We start from the raw sequence: 17,590 nt of genomic DNA, 5'->3' as shown, positions 1-17,590 counted from the left end.
GCCATGAGGTGATGCAGGAGGTGTGATCTGATTGGCTCATGCCATGAGGTGATGCAGGAAGGTGTGATCTGATTGGCTCATGCCATGAGCTGATGCAGGAAGGTATGATCTGATTGGCTCATGCCATGAGCTGATGCCAATGTTTGTGTCTTAATTTGGTCCCCGTTCCCTGATCAGAGCACTTTGGTTCTGCTTGTAGCTGACTCTCTAGTTCCCGCTGGCTCCGGGGTCACAAATTGGGCCCACTTGGTTCATCTGGGCACGCTCAGGTTACCTGACCTGCAACCTGAGCGTTCCTGGCAACTGAAACACAACTCACCATTTTATTACGCCAAAGTTGACCTACAATGGGCTGGTTCTGTGGTTACAAAATGGTTTCCTTATTGGCTTCCATAGAATGGACGTCCCACAACCAATTCACCCATTCTCATATCGCTGGGCATTTTGAGAGAGGGTCTTGCTCTGTCACCTGGGCTAGAGGTGCCGAGGCGTCAGCCTAGCTCACCTCAAACTCCTGGGCTCAAGTGATCCTCCTGTCTCAGCCTCCAGAGTAGCTGGGACTACAGGCATGAGCCACCACGCCCGGCTAATTTTTTCTGTTTTTAGTAGAGATGGGGTCTCACTTTTGCTCAGGCTGGTGTCGAACTCCTGAGCTCAAGCGATCCTCCCATCTCAGTCTCCCAGAGTGTTAGGATTACAGGCGTGAGCCACCGCGCCCGGCCCATTAAGTCTGTTTTGATGCATTTATTCAGGTGACTTTTCCTCCCAGCTGTCCACTTCTGCCTCCAAGTGGGAAAAAGTCAAAATCAAAGAGACTGGTCCCCCAAAAAGGTATAATACCGACATGGGCATGGCCTGTGGATCCCACACGCCTGCCACTGCCTTGCTGTGTGCCCTTGGATGAGGATCTTCTGCAGGGCTCAGCCTCTGCCACTGACAAATAACTTTTTCCATGTCCCGACCACAAAGGGCTCTTGTGAAAATTCCATGAAACAATGGGTGTAACATGCTTAGCGCAGTGCGTGGTTCAGCGGAAGTGTTCAATTACAGGAGCAAACAGTATCACCTTGTTGCATCAAAACATGTGATGCCTGGAAACTGGCCCGGGAGCTCTCTCAAAGCAGGACCATGGCAACCCCTCCAGGAATCTCGGGTGCCCCACAGACTGCCTGGCACAGAGCACCAGGCTCAGCAAGGATTTGTTGAATGTCTAGAATGATAACGTGAAAAGTCACTGATGTTGGAAACTGGCCTCCATCTTTGTGTACCTCTACTCCAAGTCCGGCCCATCGACGCACCCCACCGTGGTGGCCAAAATATTGGACAGCCTTGAGGGGTGCTGGCCGTGACGAATCAGGGCAGGTGCTAGCTGGGAATTTCGGCCCTGCACACTTTCTGCACTGTCCGGGCCCTTGAGTGACTCCTAGGGTTAAACAACATTCTGCTCTTAGGGAAATAATCCTTATGGAGAACGTGGTGTCATGTTCAAAGATCCTGCCCTGTGATTTTTATTCTCTCAAACTGAACCCGGTTTGAACCTGAGTCTGAACCCAGAGCCTGGGGTTTTTAACCACTGTACTCTAACGGTCTAATTATAACAAAACCAATTATATTCTATTAATAATTATCCTATTAAAATTATAGCAAAAATAATAATGCTAACATTGAATGATCACCGATATGCCAGCCACTGTTGGAAATGCTTTACCAAAGTTATCCTTTTGATCCTTATAACAATCCAGTGAGATGGGCTCTGTTATTATCCCCATTTTACAGGCAAGTAATCTGAGGTACAAAGAGGAAAGCAACTTGCCCGAGGCCGCGCAGCCAGTAAAAGGGGCGTCTAGGGTTCCAATCCGGCTCTTTCCAGAGTCTCCGTTCTCAACTCTAAGTGACACTGCTGTCGAGTGTATTTCTTCTACGATAAATCTTAGAAGCAAATCCCTCCTTTTCATCCGAGGATCGCTCCAAAGAGACCAGCCTCTCCCCATTCCTGTCTCCCTGAATGCCTGTCCCTCTCTCTCTGCCTGCCCACAGCCACCTGTTTTTCACGAAGACGTCCGCGGGCTTCCGGGATGGACACATCTGGTACTCGGTCTTCAGCAGCTCGGCCCGGAGCAACTTCACCCGCGTGCAGAGGGCGTCCTGCTGCCTGTCCCTGCTGCTCTGCACCATGCTCACCAGCATCATGTTCTGGGGCGTCCCCCAGGACCCGGCTGAGCAAAAGATGGACTTGGGTAACACCCAGTGTCGTGGCGGGCAGGGCCAGTGGCTGGCGGACATGAGCCTTTGCAACGCCAGCAATGCCAGGGCTGCTCCAGGGTCCCCAAACCACCCTCAGGTTCCATGAGTCAATGCAGGACTCACAGAACTCAGAGAAGCCAGTGGGCTCATGGTTAGGGTTTATGGCAGCAGAAGGATACAGGTTAAAATCAGCAAAGGGAAGAGGTGTGAGCTTCCAGCTGTCCTTCCCAGTGGAGTCACGGGTAGCGCTAACTTCTCCCAACATTAATGGCAACATTAATTGTTGCCAGCCAGGGAAGCTCCCTCAGCCTTGGTGTCCACAGTCGTCACTGGGGCTCCGTCATGTAGACGTGGTTGACCATCCACAGGGCTGACCTTAGCCCCCAGCCCTCCAGGGGTTGAGCTGACACCAGGTGGCCCAGGCCCTACTATAAATCACACCCTTAGCACAGACTGTCTGGCCTGGCCCAAGAACCCAGGTAAACAGAGACACCCTTACCAGGCAGGACACCTGAGGGCTTAGAGGTGACCTCCCAGCCCCACCTTGCGCTAGGCAAGGTGAACCCTTCACTGCACAGCCACCTCTAGGAGGGGCAGAGGGGACTGGGCCTGGGGGGTGGCCTCTCCTCTGTGACCCCTTCCCTCCCTGTCCCCAGGTAAAATTGAATTCACATGGCAGGAGGTGATGATTGGCCTGGAGAGCTCCATCCTCATGTTCCCCATCAACCTCCTCATCGTTCAGATCTTCCGAAATGCCCGTCCTCGGGCTGCAAAGGAGCAGAACACTGGGAAAGGGGACAGGGGGTCCCCCAGCCTGACTCCCTCACCACAGCCCATGGAGGATGGTCTCCTGACGCCTGAAGCAGTGACCAAGGCATGTCTTCAACCACAGCTAGCATTAGGAGTGTGCTGTAGCCTCGGCAGAAACAGGGGTGTGGGTGGGGCTTGGGGGCTGGCAGCCCCATGCGGTCTGACAGCATCAGCTGTCAAGATGCATCAACTGGATATACACATACAAATGCATGCACACACACGTACACACGTGCACACACACGTACACACATGCACACTCACACAGACACAGACATACACATACACATGCAAGAACACGTACACATATATGCACGTGCATGCATATGCACACACATGTACACACACACTTTCTGAGTACCTACTATGCAAAATATTCCAGCCCACAGAAGAGACTGCTTACTCTGCATTCATGCACTTGATGAGCTCTTATTAAGCGCCTACTATGTGCCACAGGAATACAGCCTGGAACGAGTTCAGACCCCAGAAGAGGGATGTTGGAGGTGACAGAGGGAAGCTCGGGGAGGGCGACCTCAGGGCTCGGTGGGCAGTGCGGGCTCCCGTGCAGATTGCTGGCCGGGCGCATGCCCGTGGCCCCTGCGCTGCACCCCTGACCTTCGGCTCACACTTACCCCCCGGGCTGCCTCGCAGGACGTACGGAGACTTGTCAGCTCCCTGTTCAAAGCCCTGAAGGTGCCATTCCCTGCCTCGGGCTGGGACCTGGTGAACTTGATGGACATCAACCACCTCCTGGCCTTGGTGGAAGACGTCATTTGTCCACAGAGCACAGCAGGGCAGGTGTTCTGGGAGGAACCCACAGAGAGAGGGGACCCTATAACACCCACTGTTGGGGCCTTGCAAGTGAAAGGTGAGTCCCGGACATTTCTGTGCTGAGAGAAGTGGCACTTTGGGGCCAGGTGGAGACAGGACAAGGGGGCGTGTCTGCATCACTAGGGGACCAAAAAGCCAGACCGGAGTGTCCCTCACCAGCCCCTGCTTGGACCACTGGCCGCCGCCTCCTTCTCTGTGCCACAGCTGCCTTCCCACTAACGCCATTCACACATGCTGGTCCTTTAGAATGTTCTTTCTCCTCGCTTCACCTGGCCAGTTCCTGCTCAATCTTTAGTCTTGGCTTAAGCGTCCCTTCCTCAGGGGAGCAGCCCAAACCTCCCAGCCTACAGCAGGGCCCCTGGGGTCACACACTCTTTAGCGCCTGAGCTCCTCCTTGCAGCCTACCTGCCTGTGGCCAAAGGACGAATCATGCGGAGAGTTGTGCAAAGTCCGCACCTCCCTTCCTGGAGCCTGGGCTCCGTGGGATGGGAGCCGTCCATCCTTCTCAGAAGAACCTCTTCTGGGTGCTGTCTCTGCCATCGGCCAGTTTGGGACCTTGGACGGATTATCTCAGTCCTCTGTGCCTCGGTTCCTTTTTCTGCAAAGTGTTGGGGGGTGCAAAGTTGACCTACATCCACTTCCAAGGGTGTGGGGCAGGGCCCAGGGCGATGGATCGGGCAGTCAGAAATGTTAAAGAAGATTGAAACACAGGTTGGGGAAGTTATTCCTTTCTTTCAAAACTGTGGGTAGAAACGGAAAAAGAAAAAAAGAAAAAAAGAAAAGTTATTCGTTTCTCTGTTCTCTTTCAATGCTCTTAACGAAGGGGAGAAGTCAAGGGGGAAGTCTCAGTTTGGCGCTTCTGAGTCGTTAACACCTGCCTATCACTCCTTAATCTCTCTGTTTGGCGGAGATAGCAGGTCTCAGAATCAGAGCCTTATGCAACAGTATCCAGCTAGAATTCAGTAACACTGTTTCATTTTTATGGAGTTCTCTATATAAGGCACATCATTCTGGTTTGAACTAGTGTCCTGCCTCCCCTCTTGCCCCTTCCCGGGCCCATTTAGAAGATTCCCACTGAGGGCAGCGCTGTCCCGTAGAACTTCCTGCAGCGATGGAAATGTTCTGTGGCCTCGTGGCTAGTGGTGTGGGTTTAGAACGCTACCATTTTTAACACACGAGGCTGGTCACTGTCCAAACCTGGCTTAGAACACTGAAGTGTGGTCTACAGAATGGGAGATTTGAATTCGTAACTCTTGGCCCCACCCTGATAGAGTGAATTAAATTTCCTGGCGTGAGGCCAGGTCTCTGCATTTTTAACCAGCCACTTTGGTGATTTTTATGTACATTGAATTTTGAGAGTAGCTGCCCTCAAGATAAAGTCCCAGCCCTTCCTGCAGCACTCAAGCCCTCAAGGCCGCACCTGTGCTGGCCCCGTGGTCTTGTCTCTCTCGATCCACTTCACCTGACCCCTGTGCTCCAGCCGCTCTGAGGGATTTATTTGCACAGACGCTGAGCATGGGCTGCCCGTGAAGGTCGTCCCTGCAGGACTCTGCTCGCATTTGGCCTGAGTCTGGGGGCCTTGGCATTCACAGCTGCACACAGTGGCATGGGCTGTAGACCTTCAGTACAAGAGCTCTGGAGTTGGCCAGATCTTTGGGATCTCCCAGCTGCAATAGCAACTGTGCAACTTCAGACAAGTTGCTCAACCTCTCTGAGACTTCGTTTCCTCCCCTATAAAATAGGGGTATCGATCCGCCTAGCTCCTTGGCTTGTTGTGAGGACTGAGTCAGATCATAAGATATGTAATATGCTTAGTCCCCAGCCTGACACAAAGCAGGTGTTCAGGAAGTGTGTTATGATTGGCAGTGATGGTATCTTCTGGAAATGTGAGCAGAAGCCTTGCAAAACACGGGGTGTTGATGCTGGAATCTGCAGCTGAGGCTTCCCTAAGGGAGGCGCAGGTCAGGAGGGAGCAGGAGGCGGCTTCTAGTCAGAGGGGGGTGGGGTTGACCTTGCTGTGGGCATTTATCCAACACCTGACCTGGTCAGAGTCAGGTTTGGAGATGCAAACACACGGCCACAGCCCTCCTTAAGTGCACATATTTCCTTATTCGCCCCTCACTGGTGACTAGGCGAAGGGGGCTCCATCTTGCCATGTTTTATATACAGTTTTACACACCTCTCGGGAAGATAAATGCTGGTCGAGTGTCAGGCCCTGCTACCGCAGGAGAACATGTCCCTGGACGCCACCCTCCCAGCTGAGGGCCCCCGGACCGAGGCCTGGTTCCACCTACGGAGGCCAAGTTTCTCTTAAAAGGCACAGGGCATGATGGAAATGTTCTAATGTGTTTTGGGTTTTTTTTTCTTACAATGAATGTGTTACCTCTGTAATTTAAAACAAAAAAAGATGGGTTTTTGTTTGTTTTTTAATTTTTATTTTGTCTTTCATCCTGACCGCCAGCTGAATAAAAAAGATGTTTTAAAAAATTTTTTTTAGGCTGGGCACGGTGACTCATGTCTATATCTCTAGCATTTGGGAGGCTGAGGTGGGAGGATTGCTTGAGCTTGGGAGTTTGAGACCAGCGTGACCAAGAGCGAGACCCAGGCTCTACAAAAAATAGAAAAATTAGCCGGATGCAGTGGTGAGAACCTGTAGTCCCAGCTGCTCGGGAGGCTGAGGAGCCCAGGAGTTTGAGGCTGTAGTGAGCTGTGATGATGCCACTGCACTCCAACCTGGGTGACACAGCAAGACCCTGTTTCAAAAAAAAAAAAAAAATTGATAATGCCATCATGGTTATCTTTTCCACTAAATCATTTAGTGAGATGATATGAGCTGTGGAATTCACTTCAAAATGATCCACCTGGAGAGAGTACGTGAGACGCAGGTGAGGCAGTTGGCCACAAGTTGATCATTTGGGGCTGTGAGGCTTCATCTCATCATTTTCTGCACTTTCATATGTTTGAAATCTTTCATAATTTAAGAAAAAGTTAAACACCCAAGATTAAGGCTTACGTTATCTTTGGCACTAGGCAAAACAGGGTTTCCATTCAAATCTTACCATATTAAAGTATTTGCAGATGAGATAATATTATGTCTAACATTTGCTTTAAAATATTCCAGGGTCAAAAAAGAGATGAGACAAGATTGGCCAAATGTTGGTAACTGTTGCAGCAGGACACCGGGTGTGCCATTCTCCTCTCCACTCTCGACATGGCAGGAAATTTCGAGCATGTCCCTGATAAAAGTCTGCAAGAGAAACACTCATATCCTAACTGTCCTTGTGACGCTTGCCATGTTGCTAGTGTTGGATACCTGAAAGCTGCTACTATTACTGTCGTTTTCATTGCAGCTGGTTTGCTCTGTGATTCAGCACAAGCTGATCATTCTCCCCCTTGTCTCCCAGAGAAAATGCAGCGCCCCAAGCCCCAGGTGGCCCCCAGTGGCCCTTGGAAGGACAGTGTCTACAGGCAGTGCCTCTACCTTCAGCTGGAGCACGTGGAGCAAGAGCTGCGGCTGGTGGGACCCCGAGGCTTCCCCCAGCACCACAGCCACGCCCGGGCCCTCAGGCAGCTGCAGGCCCTGAAGGGCTGCCTCGGGGGACAGCCGGGCAGCCTGGCCCCAGCGCACACCAGGTAATCCTCTGCGCTGGGTGCTGAGTGGGCAGCTGCCCTCCCCAGCCTGGGGCCTGCCAGAAAGCGCATCCTGAACAACCTTCGAGGGACGTCCACCCAGACCTCCCCAGGCAGAAATGGTGCAGGATTCCTGCGAACATTCAGGGAGACCAGGTGTGAACAGGGGTATTTGCTGGAAGGCGCTTGTAGCCCTTCGTTCAGCACATTCTAGTTCATAACCATTTTCATGTGGGCTGTGTCCTAGCTGTGCACCCTGGGACCAGTCCCTAAACTTCTCTGAGCCTCAATTTCCTCATCTGCAAAATGGGAATAATAATGCCTATCACCTGATTCAAACTTAAACTATAATTTTTAAATAACCAGCTAAATTTGAATACAGACAGGTTATGAGATGACATTAAAGGATTACTGTTCATGTTATGTGACAACAGGATTGTAATTTAATAAGAAAATGACCGTTTCTGTGATGAAGTAATTAGGAATGATTTTGCATTATGTCTGGAATTTATTTTTAAGTATTTCAGCCCCTCCCCCCCAAAAAATAACCCAGAGGTTGAGGGCAGGTGAAATCAGCGTGAAAGTACGACAAGGTGATGATGGTTGTTGAAATTGGTAGATGAACTCCTGGGAGTTTGTTGTGTTTACTAATTTTTGTATGATGAGAAATTTTCATAGTAAAAACCTTGTAAAAATGATACAGTGCCAGCCTTCTAGGCTTGCCATGAGGAATAACAGAGCCAGTCTGTGTAAAGCAGTTAGCACAAGGACAGTCCCCTAGCAAGCACGGAACAAATATGACTGCTTTTGCATTCAGTAGAATATAGAATTGCCCTTCGAGGTAGGTGCAGATTACAGAGGAGAAAACAGAGGGTCTGGGAGGCCCAGGAGATTGGCCAAGATCAAGCAGCTGGTGGGGACAGAGTGGGATCTGACCTCGAGCCTGCTGGGACCACGCTGACTATGTCTGTCTGCTTTCTTTGCAGTTCCCCGCGGGTGAGCAGGCCCCCTGGTGGCCTGCCCTGGTGGTGCGTCCTGGTGGGCTGGCTCCTGGTGGCAGCCACCAGTGGCGTGTCGGCCTTCTTCACCATGCTCTACGGCCTGCACTATGGGCGGGCCAGCTCCCTCAGGTGGCTCCTCTCCATGGCTGTCTCCTTCGTGGAGAGCGTGTTCGTCACCCAGCCCCTAAAGGTCAGAACCCCACCTGACGTGGCTGCCCTTCCCTTCCCGCTAACAGTCTTGTCCTTGGGCTTTGGCCATTCATTCACTTATTCATTCAACAAACATACTGAAGCACCACCTCTGTGCAGCCCCTGGGACAGGAAGTAGAATGAAGCCAGTTGCTCTAATAACCCAAGCTTCATGTTTTACGGGGATACTGGCATTTCACAGTCACCATCACGCTTAGGATTCTCACCTCCATTTTATAGGTGAGAAAACTTGAGGTTAAGAAGTTATGGTCGGCTGGGTGCGGTGGCTCACGCCTGTAATCCTAGCACTCTGGGAGGCCGAGGCGGGAGGATTGCTCGAGGTCAGGAGTTTGAGACCAGCCTGAGCAAGAGCGAGACCCCATCTCTACTAAAAAATAGAAAGAAATTATCTGGACAACTAAAAATATATATAGAAAAAAAAATTAGCCGGGCATGGTGGCGCATGCCTGTAGTCCCAGCTACTCGGGAGGCTGAGGCAGAAGGATCACTTGAGCCCAGGAGTTTGAGGTTGCTGTCAGCTAGGCTGACGCCCCGGCACTCCAGCCAGGGTGACAGAGCGAGACTCTGTCTCAAAAAAAAAAAAAAAAAAAAAAAAGAAGTTATGGTCATGCTAGGCGTGGTGGCTCATGCCCATAATCCTAGCACTTTGGGAAGCTGAGGCAGGAGGATCACTTGAGCCCAGGAATTCAAGGCTGCAGTGAGCTATGATGACACCACTGCACTCCAGCCCGGGTGACACAAGACTCTGACTCTAAATAAATAAATAAATAAATCTTTATGCTTATGAGATGTCACCACATTCCCTTTCTGGGGGACCCCAGGTCCCCCATTCTGCCCTGAACAGCCTTTATCATGAGACCCAAAAAACTCCTGACGCCTCCCGACAAAGCCAGGCTGGGAGCATATTAAGAACAGGGGCGTGGGTGAGCCTCTCCCTCATCGGCCAAACCACAGGACCCACCTGTGCTTTTTAACAATTATTAATACAGAAGCAGAAGGAAAGCGGGGGGATGGGGCTGGGGCCCAAGGGGCAGATGCTCCCTGCTGAGAGTTGGGGGACCTCGGTCAGGTGAGCGGCAGCTGGGGAGGCTCGGGGACTTCAAGGACTCAGTGGCCCCTCTGTCTGCGTGGTGGCCCAGCGCAGCGTGCAAGGGTGTTGGCGCTCACGCTTTGCAACCACCACCCTTGGACCAGGCGGTGAGAGTCACCAGGGTGGGCCTGGGGTCCCCCTGGGTCTTTTTCAGGTGCTGGGATTCGCTGCTTTCTTTGCGATGGTCTTGAGGAAAGTGGACGAGGAGGAGGAGACCGTGGCCCCCCTGCCAGGACGTCTGTCGGGCCCAGGTACTGTGCCTCACCTGGCGGGCAGACTTGGGGGCTGGGGGGTGGGGGGGGTCTTGGCCTGAGGCTGGATCCCCAGACCTTCACTCCCCATCAGCCTTTTACCCCAAACCAGCCAAAAAAAAAAAAAAAAGACTCCGTCATTGTCTCCGGAGCAGCCTTGTCCCCTCCCTTCCCAGCCTTGCCCCCTGACACCCGCGCACGACCCTTCAGCCAGAAGTATCTTTGGGCCGAGCTGTCCACCTGGGCAGTCCTGTCTTCTCCGTGGAATTTCACGCAGCAGCTCTCTTCTCCGGGACTCAGGGCCCTGGGCTTTAGAATGAAAATCGAAAAAAGACTCAGTTTGCAGATGGGCTGCAATAGGTGGCTGTAAACTAGACTGCTAGGACAAAGGTCTGCAAACTACAGCCAGTGGGCCAAATCTCACCCACGGCCTGTTTTTGTAAATGAAGTTTTATTGGAACGCAGTCCTGCTGTCAGTCCCAGTCAATCCCCTTCTTCCCAACCTGACTTCTCATTTTCCAACCCAAACTTCCAAGGGTGCTGACGGTAAGAGAATTATAAAAACAAACAAGCAAACAAAACAGAATCAATAGTCTGATAATGGAAGATGCAGAGGTCTTGACTTTCAGGGAAAATAAAACAGGAAGAAACAAAAAGCGCATGCACATACATTGTTGTGCAGTGGAGTTACCCCCTCCTAGGCCTGTGTTCTTCCATTCTAGGAGAGGGTTTTGGATTTGCAGACCCAAGAGGTCCATTAACGTCTTCTCAAGACAGAAGAGTAATGTTTCTCTAAAGAGATGCCAGCCTCCTGACCAATTAAATATTCATTCAATCATTCCTTTGGCAATTTTTCAGGGCTGGGTGCCAGGCAGTGTGATGGCTTGGGAATGTAATTTACATAAAATTCACCCCATTGTAAGTGCACAATTTGTAGATTTTAGTAAATTTATAGGTTATGTGACCATCACCACAATTCAGATTTAGGATAGCTTCACCATCCCACTAAGAGGTTTTCTCTTAGCCATTTGAAGTCAATCCCTGTTCACACCCCCAGGCCCAGGCAACACAGCACTGACTGGATGGAACAGCCCATTTGGGGAGGTGACATTAAGCAAATAAATACACAAGTAGACAAAGAAGTGTGAATTATGATGACCAAGGTTGGGGAAGAACAAGAGAGTGCAGGACCCTGCAGAGGCGGAACCTAAGCTGTCTCCTAAATGAGGGGAAGGAGGAAGGGAAGGAGACATGTGCAAAGGCCCTGGGGTGGGAACTTGTCATTTGACAGCAATTATTGACAGTGTGGCTGGAGCACGGTGAATTGGATGGGGGGAGAATGGTTCAAGGTGAAGGTGAAGAGGTAGGTGGGAAACAGACCAAGCAGGGCAGTGGAGGAGCTGGGGCAATGCTGGAATTTTAGAGGGCTTTAAGTAGGAGAGTGGCATGATCTGTTTTGTGATTTTAGAAAGGTTACTGTGGTGGATCTTGGAGACCAGAGGTTCTGGGTCAAAAATGGCAATGGAGAGGCCGGTAGGGAAGCTATTGCAATGGTCCAGGCAGGAGGCGACAAATGCTGGTGTGGGGGCAGGGGAGCATGGACAGAAGGGCATGGATCCCAAAGACAGCTAGGTCAACACTCACGTGTCAGAAAGGATAAGGAGAAAAACAGTGGTAACACGAGCGGGGGCAGGGACATGGAGAAATTGGAGCATTCATGTTGCTGGCGGGAATGTAAGCGGTACAGCCACTCTGAAAAGTTGTTGGGTAGTTAGTTCCTTTCAAAATGACAAATGGACTCACCCGAAGACCCACACATCGCACTCTTGAGCATTTATCCCAGAGAAATAAAAACTTATTTTCATGTAGGAACTTGTACACGAACGTTCATAGCAGCTTCCTCTGTAATAGCCAAAAGATATTTGGCAACTCCTAGGAAAGCACCCAAGAAAAATGAAAATACATATCCACACGAATGCCTGTACGTAAATATTCACAGCAGCAAAAGTCACAATGGACAAAACTAAAGCCATCCAAAAACACCTGTCCACTGGTGAATGGATAAACGAGACGTAGTATATCCACCCCACGACACTCCTCAGCAATATGTAGGAACTAACCACGAAGACACGCAACGACACGGACAAACCCCAGAGCACTGTGCTGAGAGGAGCCACCTACGAGACACTACCTGCTGTGTGATTCCCCTGATAGCAAATCTATGAGGTGCAGGGGCAGAAGGAAGCTGTGCGGGCTGGGGGCAGGGGACGGGGAGGGGACACTGACTTCACCAGGGCACAAGGGAACCCTCTGGGCTGTTGAAAATGTCCTAAGACTGGATGGTAGTGATATCGCTTTACTGAAATCTTTGCACTGTAGACTTCCAATGGATGAGTTTTATGAAAAGGATAACTTGATAAAGTGGATAGGAAAGGAAGATACTTGGAAATAAATACGACAGGACTTTGAGACATTCGTCACCCTCGTCCTTGAATCCATCAAAGTTTTGCAAGTGTCAGGGAGGATGTCCAGGGGCCAGTGAGATTTAGAGGAGGAAAGGGCGCTTGTGGCTCGGTATGGGAGAGCCCGCAGTGGGGACAGCACGGGACTCCGCGCCCTGGGATGGCACCGCAGAGACGAGGAGGGTAGAGGTGGGAAATGACCCCCAAGGAAGAGGAAGGGGGAGCCCGTTGCACCTGGGGACAGAGGTGGAGCCTGGTTCCCCTGCGCCCCTGGGGGACTGTCCTGGTGTCCTCGCTTCCACAGACCCCTACACCGTGTTCCGCGCACGAAGAAACAGCAGCAGGGACGTCTACCAGCCGCCTCTGGCCGCCGCCATCGAGAAGATGAAAACCACCCGCCTCAAGGAACAGAAGGCATTTGCCCTGGTCAGAGAGATCCTGGGTATGCAGACACGCGCACGGCGCAACCTCCCACAAGCCCCCGCGCCGCTCTGGGCCTCAGTTTCCTTCACTGTCGACACACCCCAGCTTCTCCCCTACACGTACAATCCTCCAGTGGCCCCTCATGGTCCTTAAGGACAGAGTCCAAACTCCCCACTGTGGCTCCAGCCACCTCAAGTGCCCTCTCTGGGCTCCTGCGCCCTGAGCGCAGTCACACTGGCCTCTGCCGCACCGGAGACCCAGGCACGCTCCTGCCCCAGGCCACTCCTGACCCCAGGCCTCTGCTCGGGATATAACGTTTCACCTTCTGGGTGTGCTCACCCCTCTCCCCACCTCCTCTTCTGGCTAATTCCTCTGATTTTTTAAATCTCGGCCCAAACACCGTGTCTTCAGAGAGGCTTCCCCTGGCCCTCTGCCTAGAAATTTGCAAACTAAAGTGTGCGTCTGAGTCTGGGTCTCTCAGAAGCAAATCTGGGTGCAGGCAGCTGATCTGGGAGGTGATCCTGGGATGTGCTGGGGGGAGGGGAACGTGCAGTGGGGAGGGAAGGGAACCAGTACAAGGTGTGTGACAGGTGGGTGCCAGGGGGGACAATGGGGACTGCGGGAGATCGTGTAGTGCACACCCCCAAGTAAGTTGTCCTGCTCCTTGGCATCCACCCAAGGCCTCTGGGGGGGGGGGGGGGGGTCTTGGAATGCAGATTCCCAGGCCCTGAGCCCAGAGGTTCTGGTTCAGCAGGAACCTGTGTCCCCCATGTGGCTTGTGATGTCCAGCCCCTGACCTAAATCCCTGCACCTGATAGGCCCTCACGCCCCACTCGCCTGTGTCCAGCCGGACAGGTGAGCACCCCAGGGGCAGGAAACATGTCTGCTTCACTACGGCATCCTCAGCAATGTAACATGGCAAATGTCCCACTTTTTAAAAATTCTATTTAAGAAACTTACATGGCACACACGCTGTGCAGGCACTGTTTTAAGTGCTTATAAAGGGGATGTTAACTAATCCCTTCGTCACAAGCCCATGTCATAGAGTTACTGCGGCCATTTCACAGGTGAGGAGAGTGAGGCTCGGAGGGTTGGAGGCACTTGTGAAGGGCATGTGGATAGGAAGGGGCAGAGCCTGGATTTGCACCCAAGCAGGAGGCCCCGTGGTCTGTGACTTTATGCCTCTCGGCCACCTCCATTAGCATTGGTTCCACTGTCACCAGAGGGGCCAGGGGCTGGTCTACGAGGCCTCGACTGTCCTGAGCCCGGGCGCCGTTGCATTTCCTGCCCCGGACTGGGTGGAAGTCGGGGGCCCTGCCTGACGGGGGCTGTGCCTGCCTCCCCAGCGTACCTGGGCTTCCTGTGGATGCTGCTGCTGGTGGCCTACGGGCAGAGGGACCCCAGCACCTACCACTTCAACAGGCACCTCGAGCGCAGCTTCACCAGAGGCTTTTCAGCCGTGCTGAGCTTCCAAGAGTTCTTTGAATGGGCCAACACCACCCTCGTGAGCAACCTGTACGGTCCTCTCCCAGGTACAGTCCCCTGGCCCTGGGACCGTGTGCCGGTCTCCTCGCGCATGCTCCTGTCGAGGGACAGGTGTGGGGCAACATCAAGGCAACATTATGCGGTTGATGTCAACCTCAGCCTCATAAGAAAACCAACCACTGCAGGACCCCACGCTTCGAAGGAGAGACCCTCAGAAGGCTGTGCACACATAGGGAGGTCCCCTCCCCCCCTCCCCTCCCTTCCCCTCCCCTCCCTCTCTCCCCGCCCATGCAGAGTGGAGAACATTCTAATGAGAGATAACTGAGCGTGGATCAGCCAGGCAAAAACAATTTTCCGGGCAGAAGGAGCAACTGAGGAAAGCCCAGCCTGACACCATGGCACGTTCCCTGCACTGCAGGCAGCTGAGTGTGGCTGCCATGTAGGATTTAAGCTAAGGAGCAGTGAGAAGCAAAGCAGGGGAGATAAACAGGGGCCAGATCATGAGGGACCTCAGAAGTGCCTGTTTTATCTTCAAGGAAAGGAGGCGCCATTGAAGGTTTCCACATGAGCGATTAGCATAGATCTCATGCGGCGTAAGAAGGATTGTTCTGGAAGATCGGGGAAGTTGCAGCAGAGTGTGGCCAAGTTAGGATGCCAGGGAGACCTGAAGGGGCTGTGTAGGGACAAGGGACAGTGCTGAGGGAGAGAAGGGGATGGAGCACGAAACGTGGAAGAAGTAGAGCTGATGGGACGTGCTAGATTTACCCCCCTGGTTTTCATCTTTAGGCTTTGTCACCGACGGGAACTCCAAGCTGGTTGGCAGCGCCCAGATTCGCCAAGTGAGGGTCCGGCAAAGCTCTTGCCCTCTTGCCCGGCAGTTGCAGGCTTCTCTTGACGGATGCCGTGCGCCATATTCCCTGGATGTTGAAGACCTGGCAGACTATGGGGAAGGCTGGAATGCCTCTGCCCTCAATAGCAGCAATGGCTTTCTCCAGGCTTGGCAATACCAGAGCCAGAGCCAACGCCGAGGGTACCCCATCTGGGGCAAACTCACTGTGTACCGGGGAGGAGGCTATGTGGTCCCCTTGGGGACTGATCGCCAAAGTGCATTAAGGTAAGGCTGACTTGATTCCTCTGCAGCTGAGTGAAGCCTTTTGCTAGAGTCCACGTCTCACTGGGGGATGCAGCCTTCAAAACAAGGCTAAGCCAAGTTCATTCATGTCCTTGTAGGAGGGGCTGGGGGATTCAGAATCATTCAGGTCATATTTTCAGGCCCCTGGAAACTATCCCATCTCAGAGTGGGAAGGGAAGTCCATCTCCAGCATTCTCAGCCTGGTTGTCTCTGCTAGAGCCAGTCCAGAGATGGGGAGCTCACTACCACACAATGTGGGCACCATTACACAAGAACAAAGTGGTTAATGCTCTGTCGAGAATTATGCAAAGTGTGAGGTTTGACCCTACTTGTAAGCCAACAAGGTAGTCTGTTACTATTTCATGGATGCTGGCAGAAAATGCAAGACTCCTGGGTCAGAGACAAAGGATTTTGTTGTAGCAAAAGCAGCAACAGAACATCACATTGGTTTGAGGGAGTCGCTGCAAAGGGCCATGCTTGCATGTGCCAAAACACTGAGCTTGGGGCATTCACTGCTTTTATACCAGCAAACCAAGCCTGCTCTTTGTTCAAAGGAAGACATCTCCTCATCCCCCAAGGTTGCTCCTGCAAACACAGCCCCGAGAAATGGCCTGGGAAAAGCCCAGCCAGGGTGGTGCATTCCTGGGATGCCCAGTAAGAACGTGCATTGATGCTCAGGGCCCGTGCAGACTGACTCTCTCAACATGCCCTAGAGGCACAGAGCCCTGCATTTGGAACCCTGGCACTGCTCCTTCTAGCTGTGTAGCCCAGGAAAACTAGTGGACCTGTGTGAACGTCAGTTTCCTCCACTGTATGCTTGTAGCACTCGGGTTGTTTGTGACAGCTGAGCCTGTATCCTGCCTACAGACACAAGTAATGGGTCTCCCCAGGGGTTAAGGACAGGCCAGGAGTAAGTCTAATTCAGGATAAGAGGTGTTTTTCCTGCTGCTTCTGAAGATACCCTCTCTCTCTGTTTCTGTGTATCAAGCAGGATGCAGACCCACTGGGGGCACAACGTTACTGGAATAATAATCCCCCCTCCAACAACACACATGCACACCAACTATCCGATTTCCTCTCCTCACAGTGATCCCGAAGCACTGGTGTTAGCACCTTCATAGGTGAAGAATCCGAGGCCTACACAAGTTATTAGCTTGCCCAGGAGCATCCGGGATTTGAACCCAGGTGCCTCCACCACCTCAGGGCATGTGCTCTTCCCGCCACACCAGGCTGACAGAGCCCCAGGAACTGGTGTCACAGGGGCTGCCTGCCCAGGGGGGACCTCCATGCCGCAGCTGCTGCCTGCCTGCCTATGCCCCTGATGTTTCACGTGCTTCTTCTAACACCAGGGCTCTCGAACTTTAAAAAGCATCACAAGTGCTTGGGGGCTCATCAAAGCTCCCATCCCGGGCTCCATCCCAGAGCTTTGGACTCAGAGGTCTGGGATGGGCCTGAGAATCTGCATTTCCCAGATGATGCCAATACTGCTGGTCTGGGGACCACACTTTGAGAACCTCACCACGGGCTGCAACCTCACCACTGTGACCATTCCCAGTGGCAGCCCCAGTGGCCCAGTAGCCCAGGGAGCAGAATGGAGGCAGAGAGAGAAGTTTAGATAGGAAGCCCCAGCCTCATCAAGGGGCTGAGGGGACAGGGAGTCTCTGTAGGGTGGAGATGCCCCAAATGCCCTTCTTCCCAACAGAGTTCTCCGGTATCTCTTTGACAACACCTGGCTGGACACCCTGACCAGAGCCGTGTTTGTGGAGTTCACTGTCTACAATGCCAACGTCAACCTGTTCTGCATCGTCACGCTGACGCTGGAGACAAGTGCGCTGGGTGGGCAGCCTTGCCTGGGACCCCCCTGCAGCGTCCCGGAAGACGGACACCCCTTCCCCTGGGCGAGGGCTCCTGACCCAGCGGAGCCCGGCCACCCCAGGGCCAGAGCTCCGGGGCAGATTGTTGTCTGGGAAATTTGGGGGCAGGTCTTGGTTCTCCCCGCAGCCTTGGATCCCTGGGCCCCC

The 17,590-nt window shown here is 52.7% G+C and overlaps 1 protein-coding gene across 1 annotated transcript in view; it reads left to right on the top strand.

The window, feature by feature from the left end:
- Positions 1-17,590, top strand: part of LOC138373823 (polycystin-1-like protein 2) — a 79,349-nt gene that overhangs the window by 51,182 nt on the left and 10,577 nt on the right. The window contains exons 28-37 of the mRNA XM_069456420.1: positions 2,038-2,237; positions 2,901-3,118; positions 3,706-3,922; positions 7,290-7,518; positions 8,502-8,706; positions 9,971-10,067; positions 12,834-12,971; positions 14,299-14,484; positions 15,224-15,551; positions 17,272-17,405. Of these exons, the coding sequence (XP_069312521.1) occupies positions 2,038-2,237; positions 2,901-3,118; positions 3,706-3,922; positions 7,290-7,518; positions 8,502-8,706; positions 9,971-10,067; positions 12,834-12,971; positions 14,299-14,484; positions 15,224-15,551; positions 17,272-17,405 (1,952 nt within the window). The remainder of the gene's footprint in view (positions 1-2,037; positions 2,238-2,900; positions 3,119-3,705; positions 3,923-7,289; positions 7,519-8,501; positions 8,707-9,970; positions 10,068-12,833; positions 12,972-14,298; positions 14,485-15,223; positions 15,552-17,271; positions 17,406-17,590) is intronic.

The sequence above is a fragment of the Eulemur rufifrons genome, chromosome 23 (genome assembly GCF_041146395.1).
Source record: "Eulemur rufifrons isolate Redbay chromosome 23, OSU_ERuf_1, whole genome shotgun sequence".
Lineage (NCBI taxonomy): Eukaryota > Metazoa > Chordata > Mammalia > Primates > Lemuridae > Eulemur > Eulemur rufifrons.
The sequence above is the reverse complement of the archived record's forward strand: the minus strand, read 5'-3'. Positions and strand labels throughout refer to the sequence as shown.